The sequence below is a fragment of the Microtus ochrogaster genome, linkage group LG4, assembly GCF_000317375.1.
Source record: "Microtus ochrogaster isolate Prairie Vole_2 linkage group LG4, MicOch1.0, whole genome shotgun sequence".
NCBI lineage: Eukaryota > Metazoa > Chordata > Mammalia > Rodentia > Cricetidae > Microtus > Microtus ochrogaster.
In genome coordinates, this window is record NC_022030.1 from 6,359,234 (window position 1) to 6,375,771 (window position 16,538).

The 16,538-nt window shown below is 40.2% G+C and overlaps 1 protein-coding gene across 1 annotated transcript in view; it reads left to right on the forward strand.

The window, feature by feature from the left end:
- Pde7b (phosphodiesterase 7B) overlaps nucleotides 1-16,538 on the forward strand; it is a 321,725-nt gene that overhangs the window by 80,101 nt on the left and 225,086 nt on the right. The window contains exon 2 of the mRNA XM_005360960.2: nucleotides 15,035-15,095. Within this exon, the coding sequence (XP_005361017.1) occupies nucleotides 15,035-15,095 (61 nt within the window). The remainder of the gene's footprint in view (nucleotides 1-15,034; nucleotides 15,096-16,538) is intronic.

A 16,538-nucleotide genomic window follows, 5' to 3' on the forward strand; every position in this document is an offset into this window, starting at 1 on the left:
CACGTAAAGGAAGCAGAAAAGGAAGGGCCCAAGATGGCTGCGGGCAGGTCAGAGGTAATGTTAGTGGGCGTGGCTTGTCCCTTAAAGCAACAGGAAAGCACAACAGAAAGAGTCAAAGACCTGGTTAAATAAAAGGCAGTTGAGAAGATCATACAACATCATGATGATTTATTTGTGGGGAAGGAAAACTAGAAGAAATCCTCTGGGGACTGAAATGAAGAAATGCTTTGAGGGCAGGGCCTCCGAAAGAAGGTCAGCATCAGTGAAAGTGAAATGAGGGGTGAACGTGAGGAGTAAGAAGCCAACAGGGCCGCTGGGTATTACTTCCTGATTCCAAAGGCTTAGTATCTCCATTGTAATAATAAATAAGTAGAAGTGGGCACAACTTTTCTCTTGCAATGATAACATATATTATGAAAAAAATATAACAAGGGAATGGCTACTGTCTTGAAAACTGGAAAGCAAATAAGATTTCAACTTGAGTATAATCCAACAATAACCTCAGAACTGTGTACAGCATGCCACTGGGAGAACATTTTGAGAATTTTACTTAGCTGGGTTCATACCCTTGGTAGTACCCAGGTATGCTGGTGTAGGTGTACAGAGGATAGTGAGCTCTGTATAATGAAAGAAACAAATGTATATCACAATGAAACTTGGACATCAAGAGTAAAGTTTCTGCAGAATAAAGCATTGCAGTAATAGGACTTTAAAATGGGTGCTAAGTAAATATTTTAAGACCTGTGATGTAAACACAGTTATTCACACTGGCATATAGCCTATTCTAGAGTCAGAGTGGGGAACAAAAATAAATTAGATCTACATGCAGAATAGTCTAAGCATTATTTTCTAATTAAACAGTGACTAAAAAGATGTTTAAGGAGTATGTTAAACAAACAGTATGATTATGTACAAATACTTGAATAAAGAGGTCAATAAATTATGATGATCCAAGCAACTGTATTAGTGAGGTTTTTCTAAAGGATCAGGAGTGATGAAATGAATACATATTCTAGAGGGAGTTTATCGGATTGGCTTAGAGGATACAGGGTCTACAGTCTAACAGTAACTGTAAACTGGAGAGGCTGACAGCAGCCTCAGCAGGTCCCAGTCTGACACTGAGGACCTGAAGAATCACTGTTCTTAAATCTACACTAGAAGGCAGCAGATTCCAATGTCAGTAGGGATGACAACAGCAACAGCCTCAAGGAAGTAGATGCACTAACCAGCAGGGAGTGAAAGCCAGAAGGCAAACACAGCTCTGCTTTCGCTGTTTTCTTTATGTCTGGACCACTTTTATAAGTGCTGATCCCTCTAGAGGAGTCTCTTCCCTGCTTAGTTAATTCTTCCAGAAATGCCTTCACCAACTCACCCTGAGGTGTGCCTCTTAGTTAATCCCAGAGCCAATAAGTTGACAAAATATATTCATCAGGATTCTTAAATTTCACTGTCAAGTGCACTGGTTCTTTCCAAGGCCCCGTTACTCTTTTGTCTACTTATTTCTAGTCTTTTTCTCTTTGGATTCCATAACTTTTGTGATGCTAAATTCTGACTAAATTTACCCATGCCCAAGTCTTTAACAACTTACAGTTAAATCAATGGTAGAACTATCTCTTTCTATTTCTTTTGATACTTAGTCTCTTTTGGTGCTTACATTTTCACTACTAAGTCCTCCTACAAGAACATGAATACTAATAAAAATTCACATTCCAATCAGTAATTATCTGCTTATGAAGGAGCACAAAGTGTCTCAAGGAAGAAAACTGACTTGAGCGAGAATTCACAGCACAATCAGGGCCTAAGATCAAACCCTAAGAGGCCCTTATACAACCTTCTACTCAAATACTTGAAATACTTGCTAGGGGACATAGCCTCTATTTTCCTGGTATGAATCCTAATCTTTTAGAACAAATTTTGTGTTTTTGTTTCATGTGAATACTGCTTGCTGTTTTTTTTTTAAAAGAAATAGCTATGAGATTTAGAGCTGAAGCAATGCATATTAATCCCACTTTGTTAATTCATTAGTCTTAAAATGACAAAGGCTAGGCTATATAAGCATGAGATCTATGTGTCATCTTTGAATAGTGGCATCTGGAAATATTGGCATAAAGTACCTACCTAATGAGTGCTCCTTGATGCATGGTTGAAAAAAAAATAGCATATATGTGTATTGATACATACCATAAATATACTATATATATATATATATATATCACATGTGTGCCGTATATATAGATATATAGATAGACATTCTGTAGGGGGATGCAGGAAGAAAGAGACACCCATGGGGCTTTTCAGAGAGAGTTAAATATACTATATATATATATATATATATATCACATGTGTGCCGTATATATAGATATATAGATAGACATTCTGTAGGGGGATGCAGGAAGAAAGAGACACCCATGGGGCTTTTCAGAGAGAGTTATATTTCAAACGATAACACTTGGAGAAATTTATGCCCTCAAGAGGGACTCCACCTATGGCATTCACAGTAAATTTGTGCATTTTGTGTCTTTGTTCATATTATTGCTTGCTGTTTTAAAGGAGAAATAGCTATGAGATTTAGAGACAATGTAATGCATATTAATCCCACTTTGTTAATTCATTAGTCTTAAAATGGCAAAGGCTAGGCTATATAAACATGAGGTAACTTCTTAGAAGAATCATGGCATCAAACTGGTTAACTTGAATTTATTTTAAGGTATAACTCTGCTATGAGTCACCTCTGTAATAGGATGCTTGTTTGATATTGCCTGGTTCAGTCTCCACAAATGGATGCACACACACACACACACACACACACACACACACACACACACACACACGTTCTCCTTTTAAGAGTCCCACCATCTTGTAGTTTTTACCTTGACTATCACTATGTATTGAATGGGTAGGTATACTTTCAGCCAGCTCATTCATTCTGTCTATTGAGCAATATTCTTTGAGAACTTAATATGTGATAGAATTTCATCTAGATGTAGCGGAATAGCAGGAAATTAGAGGGGGAAAATTCCTATCTTAATGAAGAGAGGGAGAAGCCAAGATGAGATGACTTTTAATTGTTCTCTTGGTGAACATGTAATGTCAAAGAAGAATATAGGTATTTCCAGATTATTCAGTATTTCGTGTTCACTTGAAGCTTATGAAATCAGTCATTTCTCTGAGATACTGGATTTTCCAGCTCTTACTGGGAGTTGATTGCCTAGTAGAATTTGCAGACATCTCTGCCTAAGGTCAAATCTGTGTTTCAGAGTTGTCCTTATGGAAACGGCCAATATGACTTGACCAGTAATTGGTTTTTGATTGTTCATGGGAACATCTGAGTCTTTGGTCTCACGAATGGTTATACAACAAGTTCTTTCCCCTGTGGAAAAGAGTGTGTTCTTTGTGGCTCAGAGGTCCTGTGTTCATATGTTGGGCTTGATCTTCTGGAAGTGATTTTCTCTAGGGCTGGGGTTATTTAGTTCCAAGGACTGGTTTGAATTTCTTTTAAAACTATAAGTATATAGGATTACATTTAATTGTTGGTTTATGTACAGAAACATTGTGGCATTGGGCTGCAAGGAGCCCGTTATAACTACTCCTTTGTCCTGAGTAAATATTCATTCAGTTGCCGTCTGGGTGGGGTCCCATGAGTCTCTGAATCGTGACGCCTCCGCAAAGATTGGGGGATATTGCTGATATTATCTATTAAGCTTCTGCTATCTGCAGGGCCTCATAAAGTAGCTTGAAAATTGCAGGGTAAATAAAGAAAGATGAGGTCTCAAGCTTAGACCCTTTGGCCAGATGGCTGGAGTGTGGTAATTAGGAATACATGTTTGTTGTATAGTGATTGTCAGGACTTACTTGTTGGTGACAAAGAGGAAGACAGAAAGGCAGGTATTCCGAACGTTAGTGCAGCAGGGATGGCAGTGACTTGCTACAAGTTCTGTTGGGGATGTGGCAAGGACGTGGAGTCTGATTCTGGTTCAGAGCTCTCTGTCTCTGTCTCTCTGTCTCTCTCTGGATGTCTCTGTGTCCCTGTGATTCTCTCTCTCTCTCTGAAGGTGATAACTGTGTAAAGGAATGGTTTTTCTGCAATACAGCATGCTCTTCCATGAGACCACTTCTGTTCGCATGCCCTAGTTGTCCTGTCTTCTGGGACGCAGGTTTTGACCCAGATCCCTCTTTTCAGTATGTACTCAGCCTCAGCCTTTACCCTATGCATGCTTCTGAAGGCTATGGTCTTTGGAATATATTTCATGTTCAACTTGAAACTCAAAGTAGCATTCTCGTTTCTACAATCTCTTCTTCCCAAAAGCCTTGTAAATTTGCTAAACATAAAACCATCTGACTGAGCCCCATGGGGATATGTTAGCAGGCAGGAAGTCAGAAGGGATGAGCTGTTCTGATGTCCCTCCCAAACTTGGCTGATTGTCACAACTAGAAGTATTAATGATAGTAGCAAAGATGTCATGATATTCAGTAAGATGGTCTCACTTTTAACAGGACATTTTCCCACCCCAAAGCATCCACAATGGGACAACATCTTTGGTCAGCATGTATGGTTGCTATACTGTGCTCCATCATCGGATCTTAAGGAACACTGTGGGGAACATTCCACCACCTGGAGCAGAGGCTCTATCTATCGCTTCCAGTGACTTCATTAAGTAGAGTCCAGCACGGTGTTGACAATCCAGTCCCTACCACCTTCTCCAGCCTCATGTTTCCCAACTCCAAAATCCTTCCGGTTATCTTAATCCCATCTTTTTGAACCCATTCTGGACTTCATTTCCTCAATCACCTTCAGTTCTTTGCATCTACAATTATGCTGCTTAGAATAAATGACTTCCCAGTTCATCTCATCCTTCGATCTCAACCGAGGAGTAACAATGATGCTTCTTCTCTTCTTCATATCCTCAGACAATCTTTCAGAAGCTTTTCCATACTGAGCAGGAGATGGACAATTTGATGCCCCATGAAGAAACCATTTCCTAAACTCATTTAGATCCTTTACCCTTCCTCGGTACCAAGGATAAGGATGCAGGAGGAAGGCTGACTATAACCATCCATCCACATCCACCTCTCGACCTTAGCTTTGCAGGTTTCCCTCCTTTAGACTAGTGCTCTTCATCATGGGAGGAGAAAAATATATTTCCTCGCCAGGCCCTATGACTGATGAAGGAACTGTGCTCTGTAAGTCGTGTAGAGCGCCCTCAAGTGGCTGTGCACCTATCTCCCTCTTTTCTACCACAAACTACGTTCATAATGGTCACATTATAGGGTCTACAGTAGAGAGGTGTTCACACACTGACTAACCTTTTTATTGCTGTACCAAAACATCATAACATATAGACGAAAGTGTTTCATGGAGGGAATTCTTGGGTTCTAGAGGGTTAAAGTGCATGATCATCATAGTGGGGAGCAGGCAGGCAGCCATGACACTGGAGCAGTAGCTGAGAGCTTACACCTGATCCACAAGCAAGAGGTAGAGAAAAAGAGAGAAAGATAACTAGAAAAGGTGTAGGCTTTGAACCCTCAAAGCAACACACCTCCTCCATCAGGGGCACATCTTTCAATCCCTTCCAGTTTCAACAACTGGAGACCAAGAGTTCTAATACAGAAGCCTATGAGGCTACTTTCATTCAAACTATAACACATACATACACACACACACACACACACACACACACACATAGAGAGAGAGAGAGACAGAGACAGAGAGAGACAGAGACAGAGAGAGACAGGGAGAGAGTCATTATCAGGGGTGCTCCTCCCTCATCTCCACCTTGAGACTCAGAAACATAAGCCAAATGGGCTTCAGATCATACAACTACTAAGGGCCAGGTTTGGGATTTGAACCTCAACGTGCTAAAGTGTTTTAATGACATTTACTTTTCTGTTCTCCTATACCTCTTCCTGTTTCTTCCACTATTTCTTGACTTCACCTTTAAAAACTCACTATGTATACATCAAACATTTTTGGCTATGGCTGGTCGTCAACCCTGGAGACCCTAAGATAAAAAATAAAATATGAAACTGCGCCGCAAAATTCTCACTCAAGTTTTGCACTGTTCAGATTTGGGGTGCATATGTTTGTATCTGATACACAGGATTTTGCAGAGCCCATACCAGGATTCTCCCCCACCCCCAAATCCTCAGATCCAGGTGTCTACTCAGTTGCAATAGCTGGATGTGCTTGAGAGAGATGTGACAGGTACACTCTGGGCCAACAGTCTTCAGATGCAGCTGTTCTAGACTTGTGCTTGCCTAGATGCTAGGGTCATGTTAATGACATGGTGAAAGAACAGTTTTCAATGTGCATTTCAATGCATGCCAGCTAACCACCCTGTGTGCCATCTGACCCTCGCGTCTCCCTGAAGGAGGTCTACCAGAAGGACATAGTTATTCTAGTGCCTGCTACTGTCTAGGGTCAGAATGACAGAAAGCAGTTCACTCTGGACATTTGTTTAGTAATTTAATTCTCATCCTCTCACTCTCTCTCTCCCTCCCTCCCTCCCTAACCAGGTTTTCCAAGTTTTGGTTCATAATAAGTAGTTTTTTAAACATTTAAAAATAGGGGTCTGTAATAAAATGCTGAGCGACTCTCTGGAGATTGCTGCTGCTGGCCGTTCCCTAATAGAAAGCATACGCCATTGAGCTAACATTTTGTTCTTTGACTGAGGAATAAACAAAGCTGTTAAAAGCAGGTAGGCCCGTTTCCCAATAGCAATGGCATAAATGTCTTTCAAGTCACTCCCGACCATGGCTAATTAGAGCTTTTGGAGAGGCGGCCCTTCCCGAGGGTCAATCCAGGTTAGGCAGACCACAGAGTTGCTGTTGGCAATTGGCGACAATAGATTTGTTAAGAATTTCTGCTTGACTTGGGGTGATGATTTGTTTTTTTTTTTTTCTCCCTCTCCCTTTTGCTGTTGTGTCTCTTATTTTGACTGGCTGAGGTTGGGTTGGACCACGAGGCCAGGATCCAAAGGCCATGCCAGCTTGTTGCTGTAGATCGGCACTGACAGATCGTTGAAAACTTATTAGCCTGACGTTTTAACAGCCTGCAATAGGATGGAAATCTGCTCCTTCGCAGGAAGGAAAACACAAGCCCAGGCTGAAATCTGCCCTACTTCCAAATCTGTTGGCCTCTGGTACCGAAGCGCTGAGAGCTGCCACAGTGTGCAGAGAGGAAGGCCTGACGGTGCCACCCACACAGTAGGTGGGGCTGAGAAAAATACTTGTGGACTTGAGCCACTGAGAAGAAAGAGACCCTGAAAACATATCCTCCTGGAGCGGGGAAGCTGCCCTACCTCCACACAAGGTGCTAATGGCTTCCACAGCAGCGGCAGTCTGCCTTACACGAGATTTCCACTGGGCGGCTGGAGAGTTCTTTAGGTCATAGCCGTTCTATGGAACAATTCAAGAAAAAGGAATGAGGGCTACGTCAGGCTCTGGTACCTTTAGGGGGAAGTTAAAATAAGAAAAAAGATTATAGGCAATACCATTGGTCGAAGATATATGATGTGGTTAAATTACAATTGTTTGTCACAAAACTAAAAGAATTCATTGTTTCCACTCTCCCAAAGCAAACCTTCCTCCAAGGCCCGAAAGACTTGCAATTCACTGTAGGTCCCTACTTTCCTCCAGCCTCACCCATGGCTACCAGTTTGATTAAGCCCTCTACTATGACCCCCGTGGTTTTGCTCTAGTCTTTGGAAACTCCTTATCTGATCCTACAAGCTTTGCTCAGGCATCTTCCCCTGTGATGGGGTATGAGTGTGTCTCTTGATAGCTCATTATTATCTTCCAGGCCCAGCCACAGGTCACCTCTTTCTCTGAAGTAGAGCCTTCTGTGATAGTCCATCACGGCTGGGTACCATAACTGAAGCATCCCTTCACTTTGCATATTCTGACTTTATACTAGGCTAAAGGAAGACCGAATGTAGGCTTGAATCTCATCCCATTGGGTACCCACACTCACGGGACAGTCCTTGCACAAATTTGGCACTCTTCCAATGTCTTTTATGAGTATTCACTTATTTCCTAACTTATCTGGGAGACATTAATGGGTTCCAAGTTCTGAACCCTTTGTCTCAGTAGACGCCCTACCTCATGGATGCTCTTCAAACGTTTCCTCTCTAGCCCTGCCCTCTATGGGCCAGATATTAATAAGCACCATCCTGCTTTCTGCTTAGGGAAACTGTAAGATGGGAGGAAAGCAAACCAGAATTACCTGGAGCTTATTGGTTATTTGTTTGGCTTTGTGTGTGAAGCTGAGGACTGAACCGGAGCCTTCATACTGTTGAGGCAAGGGCTCCACCAATTGTACCACATCATCATCTTTTGGGTTTTGGCAAGGCAGTCTTGCCTTTGCTGTTCAGACTGACCTTGAATATTCTATCTACCCCAGACACGTCTCTATTTTGTGATCTTCCTGCCTCTGCCTCTTGGGTGTTGGGATTATAGGGATGTGCCACCCTGACCGTTAGGAAACCAATTTTGAAAGATCTTTCTAATGTCAGGTTTGAACCGTCGTTGTCCCATTGCAACTGCATACAGTGTGGCTATGGCTACATAGCAGCACTCACTAAATCCTAAGCACAAATGACCAGACAGTATATCCCCTCTCAGGCTACTGCAGGTTCTAAAGTCCGGGGACTTCCCAACTTTTTGACCATGGTTAGTTTTGTTAGTTTTGTTTTGTTTTGTTTTTAAACTCAAGAAACTCAGTTTTGATGTTTGTTTGTTTGTTTGTTTGTTTTCCAAAATGATCCTGGTTTGTGTTGAAGATTTGTTTTACTTTTGTTTGTTTTGTGAGTACGTCAAGCACAGTCAGAGAGATTTTGGGTTTTTTTTTTTTTTTTCTACAGTAAATATTCAGTCATTGGCTTTACGGATCTCAAGAGGCTGCTGTGCCAAAAGTTTTGTGATCCCTGGACAGCTGCCATGTGCTGTGTTCTTGAAATCAACAGTTCGGTGGTGGCTGCCCATTCTCCACTTTCCCAGTGCAGTCCACCAGCCTCCTGAGCTCACAGCAGGCTTAGCCAGTTTGCAGTCCTTTGTAAAAGCCCAGACTGTGGCCAGATCCTCCAATGATTTTCCAAACGCTCGAATCCCTTCATCAAATCAATCTAAAAGCAAGAGCAGTGTAAATGTAGGAGGACCAAAATCAGAGAGTCATAACTCTCCATCACCTTTTGATAGTATTTAACATTACATACTTGCAATAAACTGTTACTGCCTCCCCTGATGCTGACAGATGCTTCCCAGCAGAGAGGGGCTCTGTTTTCAGTTGTTGGCTGCTGCCCTCTCTTTTCTCAGACACAAGAAGACTTTTTCTAAACAGATTAGTTGCTGGAGGGCGGCTGGGAGGTTTCTACAACTAAGTGATAGCAAGTTTCATAACAGTATAAAAAAAATGCACTAAAACCAGAAAAAATAAAGTATCAATTGTCTGAAGAATGTGACAAGTTAAACAATGGGAATAAAATGTGAGCCCGTCACTGCAGCTAATAATTCCTAGTGCATATATTACTGGCATTGGAACAGTAGTCTCACAGCAGACCTAATTTTTCTTTAAGGAAAACTTATAAAAAGCTGTTGAGAACTTAAATGTGTTTTCTTAAATTACTGCTATTGTCAACTTTCAAACTATGAGAAAGATATGGAAAAAATGCAATTTACTTAAGAGATACATATTTTATTGTATATTTTACTGGAATACACAATTTTAGTTAGTGGAAATTAAAAGTTTTACATTTAAAATGTTGCCAGCTTTAACGTTGAGATCTTTTTCTATTGTTGAGAAAAGTTATTATGCTATATTCTCAGTTGAGAAAATAAAATGCAGACACGTTTATAGCATAAAGATAATATTTTGAAATATGTACAATTGTGGTGCGAACACAAAAACACACTCTCAGCAGCTTCCTAGTGTGCGGTGCATTTGAGGACTGTCGTTGCATGTTGTACATTGGTCTGTTGATATTATTCTCCATGTGTAGGTGAACCCTTGTAACCACTGAACTCTTCTTCTCTGGCCATTGGTGACTGCTATTCTGCTCACAGCTTCTACAAATTCAGTTCTTTCAGACTGCACATATAAGTGAGATCATATGATATTTGTTTTTCTGTACTCAGTTTCTTTCACTTAGCATGATATCCTACATATTCATTCACGTTGTAGCAAATGATAGAATTACCTTCTTCCCTTCTCTGACTAAATAATATCCTATTTTGAAAAAGTTCTCACTGTCCTTAGGCATCCAACCATTGATGTTCATCCCTTATTATGGCTATTGTGAATGACAGATGTAGTATTTTAAAACTTCCCTGAGCAAAAGTCAAATTCTAAGCATAATATACAAAACTCTTAACTAATACTAATTGGAAGACAACTTGCAAAATATTGACTTTTAAGTTCTAAGCATTTCTTCATTTTTAATTCTGAAAAGTACTATGAGAATTAGCACAGAGCTTTAATGAGTGAGTTGAAAGTTTATCCTTATTTTTATACTTCAATTTTGCCTGTAAGGTTTGAATATAGTTCTTCCTTGCAGATAATGAGTTAAAACTAAATTTCAGATGATTCTATAACATAGATAACATGACCCTACTTTACAGCTAGGAGAGCAGGTTTGACCCCAGATGATAGAGAAGATGAGAGAAGGGAGCAATGGACTTTGAGATGAAGTCCGACTTATCTAATGCCTGAGCTCTCTGGCAAAAAGCCAGAAGCTAATGGGTGAGTAAAGGGAATGTCTGGAGGCACAGTCTACCTAGCCAGTGCTGTAAAGGAACAACAAAGTAGCCAATATCTGGTAGTCCATAAATCTTGGTTATGTGTCTGTCAGCTGTCAACCCTGACTCTCATTCACTAAACAGAGTATTCTGCAGGAAGTGCTCCTGCCTCTGCCTCAGCTTTCTACTGTTGCAGGAGTATGATGAAAGTAGGAAATGATAGGCCTGATAAGACTTAGAACAAATTCAATAAATGTTAGCAAAGTCTGCATCCAAGAGCTGTCAGGGGTCTGACATATAAAAGCACTGAGGAGACAGAGGACATGTTAGGGTCACTCATGATGAAGTGGGTTGATTCTTCATGGTCTGTGAAGATAATGAGCTCACATGCATAAGTTCTCACAAAGTGGAGTCCATGTGCTTCAATGAGCATGTGCTAGGAAGATTTCTTTATTGCTAGCATGGCTCCAACATCTTGGGTTGTCATTACAATGGCTATGCCTTGGTATTTATGATTAGTTTTCACTGAAATTGTTGGACAGGCACAAGATGATCTGGCTATTTCAGACACAGAAGATGAAACGGAGATGGGCTCTCCAAAAAGTCAACATAATTCTGATGATTTATGACCAGAAGTCTTCCAGAATCAAGATGCCCAGACGGGAAGTCTCAGCAAACATGGCTAGAGTATGAATGGAAGAGGGTTGCCGACCTCACAACCCAACAAAACACAGGGCCTTTCCCTGTGCTGGAGTCTACAGTTGTCTTAGATGGGGGACCCTGTGGTTTAACCTAATTAATCTCTTGAATTAGGTCATTGCCTGAGCTGCACAGTTGAGTAGGAAGAAACCGGGCAGTGGAGGCCTGGTAAATGCTACTATGTATCAATGAGAAATGAAAAGGGGACTGTGGTTTGGGCCATGTCCTGGGAATGGTCAGGTTCCCTTCTGGACATTACTTTAAAAAACTGTTACTGTCATCAGGCAACTTTGAAAAGCCAAAACAGTTAGAGCTAGTTAAGGGTACCTCCTCCATTTTCCAGATGTGCTAGAGATATAGACAAGGAAACAGAAGCCCTCATCCTCAAAGGAAGGCCACAACACCTCCCATTTCTACTTGGTAATGAGCTTCTCTGGTCAGTGAACCCAGGCGGGGCATGACTTTTAGGGAACATGTGCTTCTTGGGAGTTTCAGACATTCCTCCCAGCTTCGTCCATGACCAGGGAAGAAAGATCCTGATAGCCAGACACACACGCCTGTTGAGAGACACATCTCAAGATGCCCTTAACTTATCATAGACTTGGGAAGTTATGTAACCTCTACCTACAATGCCACGGAAAGTCCCTGCAACGAAAGAAGGGCACCTCTCCCAGGGCAGCATACCTATAAGCTTGTCATTAACCCAGACAAAATACTGATAGCGAGATATTCTGCCAGGAAGTTGAAAGCATCTTTGAAATCTCTGACCTTTCATCTAAAAATAACGGTTAACTCTTTTGGGTTGTAAGCATACCACTTTAAAAGGAAGGTGATGCAGAAAATAGGTCCTGGCTATTTTCAAGGGCTTAACCTCGGTCAAAACACAAACAAAACAGGAAGAAACAGTAGGGTCAGACTGCATGGATCGTTAATCTCCATATTTGCTCCCTGACCTAACTTGGTGGCACTCATCAACATCCCCATGCTACTTCCAAGGAGATGAAGCGTGAAGAGATTAAATGGCATGATAGAGACCATACTAAGTCAGCAGATGACTCATTATCTGGGCTCCCCATCTGGAGTTCAGCACCCTCTTACCTTCAGAATCCAATGCCCTCTTGCAGCTTTCTACTGTGCCCAGACTTGTTCTTCCAAGTTCTACCTCGTGACTGCCCATCAAACCTTGCGTGCTTTCCCAGTCTCTGAACCTGCTTTCCATCTCTTACACGGTGTGGGTCAACCTAAAAAATGGTTCTCTCAGCTGAGAATTTCAGATTTATCTGTAAAGAATTTTGAGTTCCTTTTCCTTTAGGGAATAGAGTTAACCAAGCTGTGAATGTTGAAAGAAAGGGAAAAATGGATCGCACTGCTCTATTGCTGTTCTTCTTTAGAGCAAAGAAAACATGGGCATGGTGGTTCATGCCTTTAACACCAGCACCCAAGAGGTAGAGGCAGGTCGATCTTTGTGAGTTGAACATCAGCATTAACTACACACAGAGTTCCAGACCAGGCCAAACCCAGAACTACATGAAAAAAAAAATAATGAAAAGGAAATAATTTAGTAAGTGGTAAGAATAAGTTATAAAAACAAACAGTAGCCTCTGTGAGCCCAGAGACACTAAAGCAGACCTACATTGGACAAAGAGCCACTTTGATATTCAAAATATTGGATATGTCCATTTCATTCTTATTACAAAATGTTTCATATAAAAATGAGTTTAAAGAATAATCTAAAGAACAGATAATATGTAGGCTCTCTGATCTCTTCTCCACACCCTATATTTGATGCCTCATTTATTATTCAGTTCACAGTTTTCTTTTTTAGAAAATTAATGTATGCATAAAGAATGTGTGCTATTTTAGGTGTTTTCAACCTCAGAATAGATGGAGTCTTTTTAGCATGATATTACACTTTACCTACAGTGTTGTGTGTGTGCATGTGTGTGTGATGCTTGTGTGTGTGATAGGTGTTCATGTGTGTGTGTGAAGTGTGGATGGAACATTGTGTAGACATTGAAAGACAGTTTCAGGTGTTGGCCCTAACCTTTCACCATATTTTGAGACAGGGTCTCGTTGTATTTCCCCACTGCACATGCTTGGCTAGCTGGCCCACAGGCTTCCAAGTATCTTCCTCTCTCTAGTTCCTGTCCCTCAGTAAGAGTACTAAGATTTTAGCTGATGCTATTGTGCATGGTTCTACATAGGTTCTAGGGAGCCAAGCTTAGATCTTCATTCTTGCACCGTAAGAGCTGTCCTCAACTGAACTATCGCTCCATCTCTAATAGAATATTTTCATAACAAGTATAAGTTTTGTATAATTTGAAAATTATGTATGCTTGGCATTCCATATTGTGAGTATAATTATTTTATATAAATTCGTTGTGTACTATATGTGCTTTTAGGGTATATGAAGCATTAATTTATGTTTAATTTTAGGAGCACACTCATGAGTGACATTTTTCTTCTCTAAGTAGAGCACTGAAGCTGTTTTTGAAGATTTCTCTAGTTAAAATTCTACAAAATCACTTGCTCTATCACAATGCATGAACTTTTCAACTTTGCTAGACTTTGCCAATTTTTCTGCAGTGATTATTTTATACCCTAGCCAGAGTATAAAAGCTTCACATTTCTCTGAATTCTTTAAAATACTTGGCATTTCCAGTTTCCTAAATTTTGTCAAATCAGTGAGTTTTTTAAAACCCTTTATCTTAAGTATAATTTATTTATTCCCAATTATTGGTATAACCTAATATAATTTCTGTGTTTATTGGCCATTCAGATTTTCTCCTTATGAATTACGTGTTGTATCTTTTATCCATTTTTCTGTCAGATTCCTTATGTTCTTATTGCTTTGTGTGGTTCATTTATAAACACAGATACTAATCCCATTTGTCAATCATATTCATCATGCAAAAGTGGCCTATCAAATAATGGATTGGATTGCTAAGTTTTGCCTTGCACAACAGTTTTCAAATGCAAATGAAAACTAAGCTATAGGCAAGAAGGTTGTTACTCCCTGAGTCTGGGAGTTCAGAAAAATCCTGCACTGCCTCTGCATTTCCTTAATTTGTCCTTTTCCTGATCTCAGAGAGTTCAACACTAGCCACTCAACTTTGATAATAACTTTATCTGTGTGTAAAGTGAATAGTTCAGAACAATGTCAATGCTGAAAACCCTGAGAAGGATGGAACTTGTGTTATTGAGCCTGCTAAGTGGATGCTTCACTGAGACGGAAACCGTTAGGAACTAGATACATCCCAAACCATGACTTCTCGTGGGAGACAGAAACCGTTAGGAACTAGGTACATCCCAAACCATGACTTCTCGTGGGAGACAGAAACCGTTAGGAACTAGGTACATCCCAAACCATGACTTCTCGTGGGAGCATAGAGTCAGCTGTTAGCAGAGACATGAAGCATGTTGGAACAATGCATCCTAGACTAACCTCTGAAAGACTTTGCTCCCAGGAAAGTCTCTCGTTACTACAGAAGCCCCAGACAATTAAAGAAAACAAAAGTAGACATGGTGATGTCAGTTGCATGGATATATTGGCTTGAGAATTCTCATTTGAAATCTTAAAGTAACTGAGGTTGTCTTTCTATTACAGAGGTGTGGCGAAATCTTGTTTGAGAACCCTGATCAGAATGTCAAATGTGTTTGCATGCTAGGTAAGAAGGCTTCTTGTTTCTAATGTATTATGCATGTTGATGTCATATGGAGCCAATGTTGTTTCGATGTCTTACCGACTGCCTCTTATTCCATTGTAAGGAGGCGCATCAGTGCACTTGTGAGTTTATAAGCACCATTAATATATTTGTAGAGCACTAGAAGATGTAAAAAGGATCTTTATTTTACGTCTTGGTCCATTTTTCTGAGTCACATGCTTCTTGGATCACCAGGACAGCATGCTATTGTGTGCTTTGCATTTAAGAAAGCAACAAAAAAAATGTGATCGAAATGCAAGAAAAATCTCATTACCATACTAAGTCTGAGATTATAAGATAAATAATAAAACTGTTAGGTATTACAACATCACAAGATGCCCTCATTTATAACACCTATGTATATATACAAACTAATTAGAAGTCAACCCAATTACCCACAATGCATCTGCATTTAAATAGCAATAAAATAACAAAACTTTTTGTGTGTGGGGGGGGGGATGATATAGCATCAATGCCCTTTACAGACTCAATAAAATATACTATCCTGCTAAGGAAGAAAGTCAATAGTATTTTTTCTCACTATAGATTAGAAATGAATCCAGCAAAGTGTATGAGTGACATACTTAACCACCACGTAAGAAATGGTGTAGACCATGGCAAGGTTCTAAACTGTAGAGCCTTGGGGCTTCTGTAAGTTTGCCCAATGAGTTTTACATTGATTACAATGTAAAATTTGCAGTAGCAAGGGCAACTGAATGGTCTCAACTGCTTGATTTACATAGACGTTTGCACTTGTTCATTAAAACTACATCATAAACAAGGTAAAGACGTAGTCATGTTAGTATCATCCATTTTCTCTAGGCTCCTCATGTTAACAGCCTAGATTATTGGTAAAATGACCCAAAACACACACATACACACAGTCAGGTAAATAGAGGCATGGGAAGATCTGTCATTCATAACTCAAGATGATAGCCAAACTAATAATTAAAGGCTACTCATGACTCAAAAGTCAAACATGAAACAGGTATCACATTTGTCTAGACTTCGAATACTTCCTATTCTCTTGTACTGCTATTTAATAGAGAATTGTTGTGTAGAGTTCTCATATGTTTTGAATTAAGAAGAAAGTTTGTAGGGCTACTAGAACCTGGACATTTTAGCAGAAGCACATGAGTGATGATTACAGCATTCTTCTGCATACTGCTTTCAGCTATACAGTGCTCGGTTTTAAACTTTATAAATTCGTCTAAAGCACTAATATCCTAAGATATTAGTTAGAAATTATAGATAAAAGTAGATGGTAGACAGAAAGAAAGAAAGAAAGAAAGAAAGAAAGAAAGAAAGAAAGAAAGAAAAAAAGAAAAAAAGAAGAAAGAGAGAGGAGGGAGGGAGAGAGGGAGGGAGGGAGGGGGAAAAAGGAAGAAAGGAAGGAAGGAAGGAAGG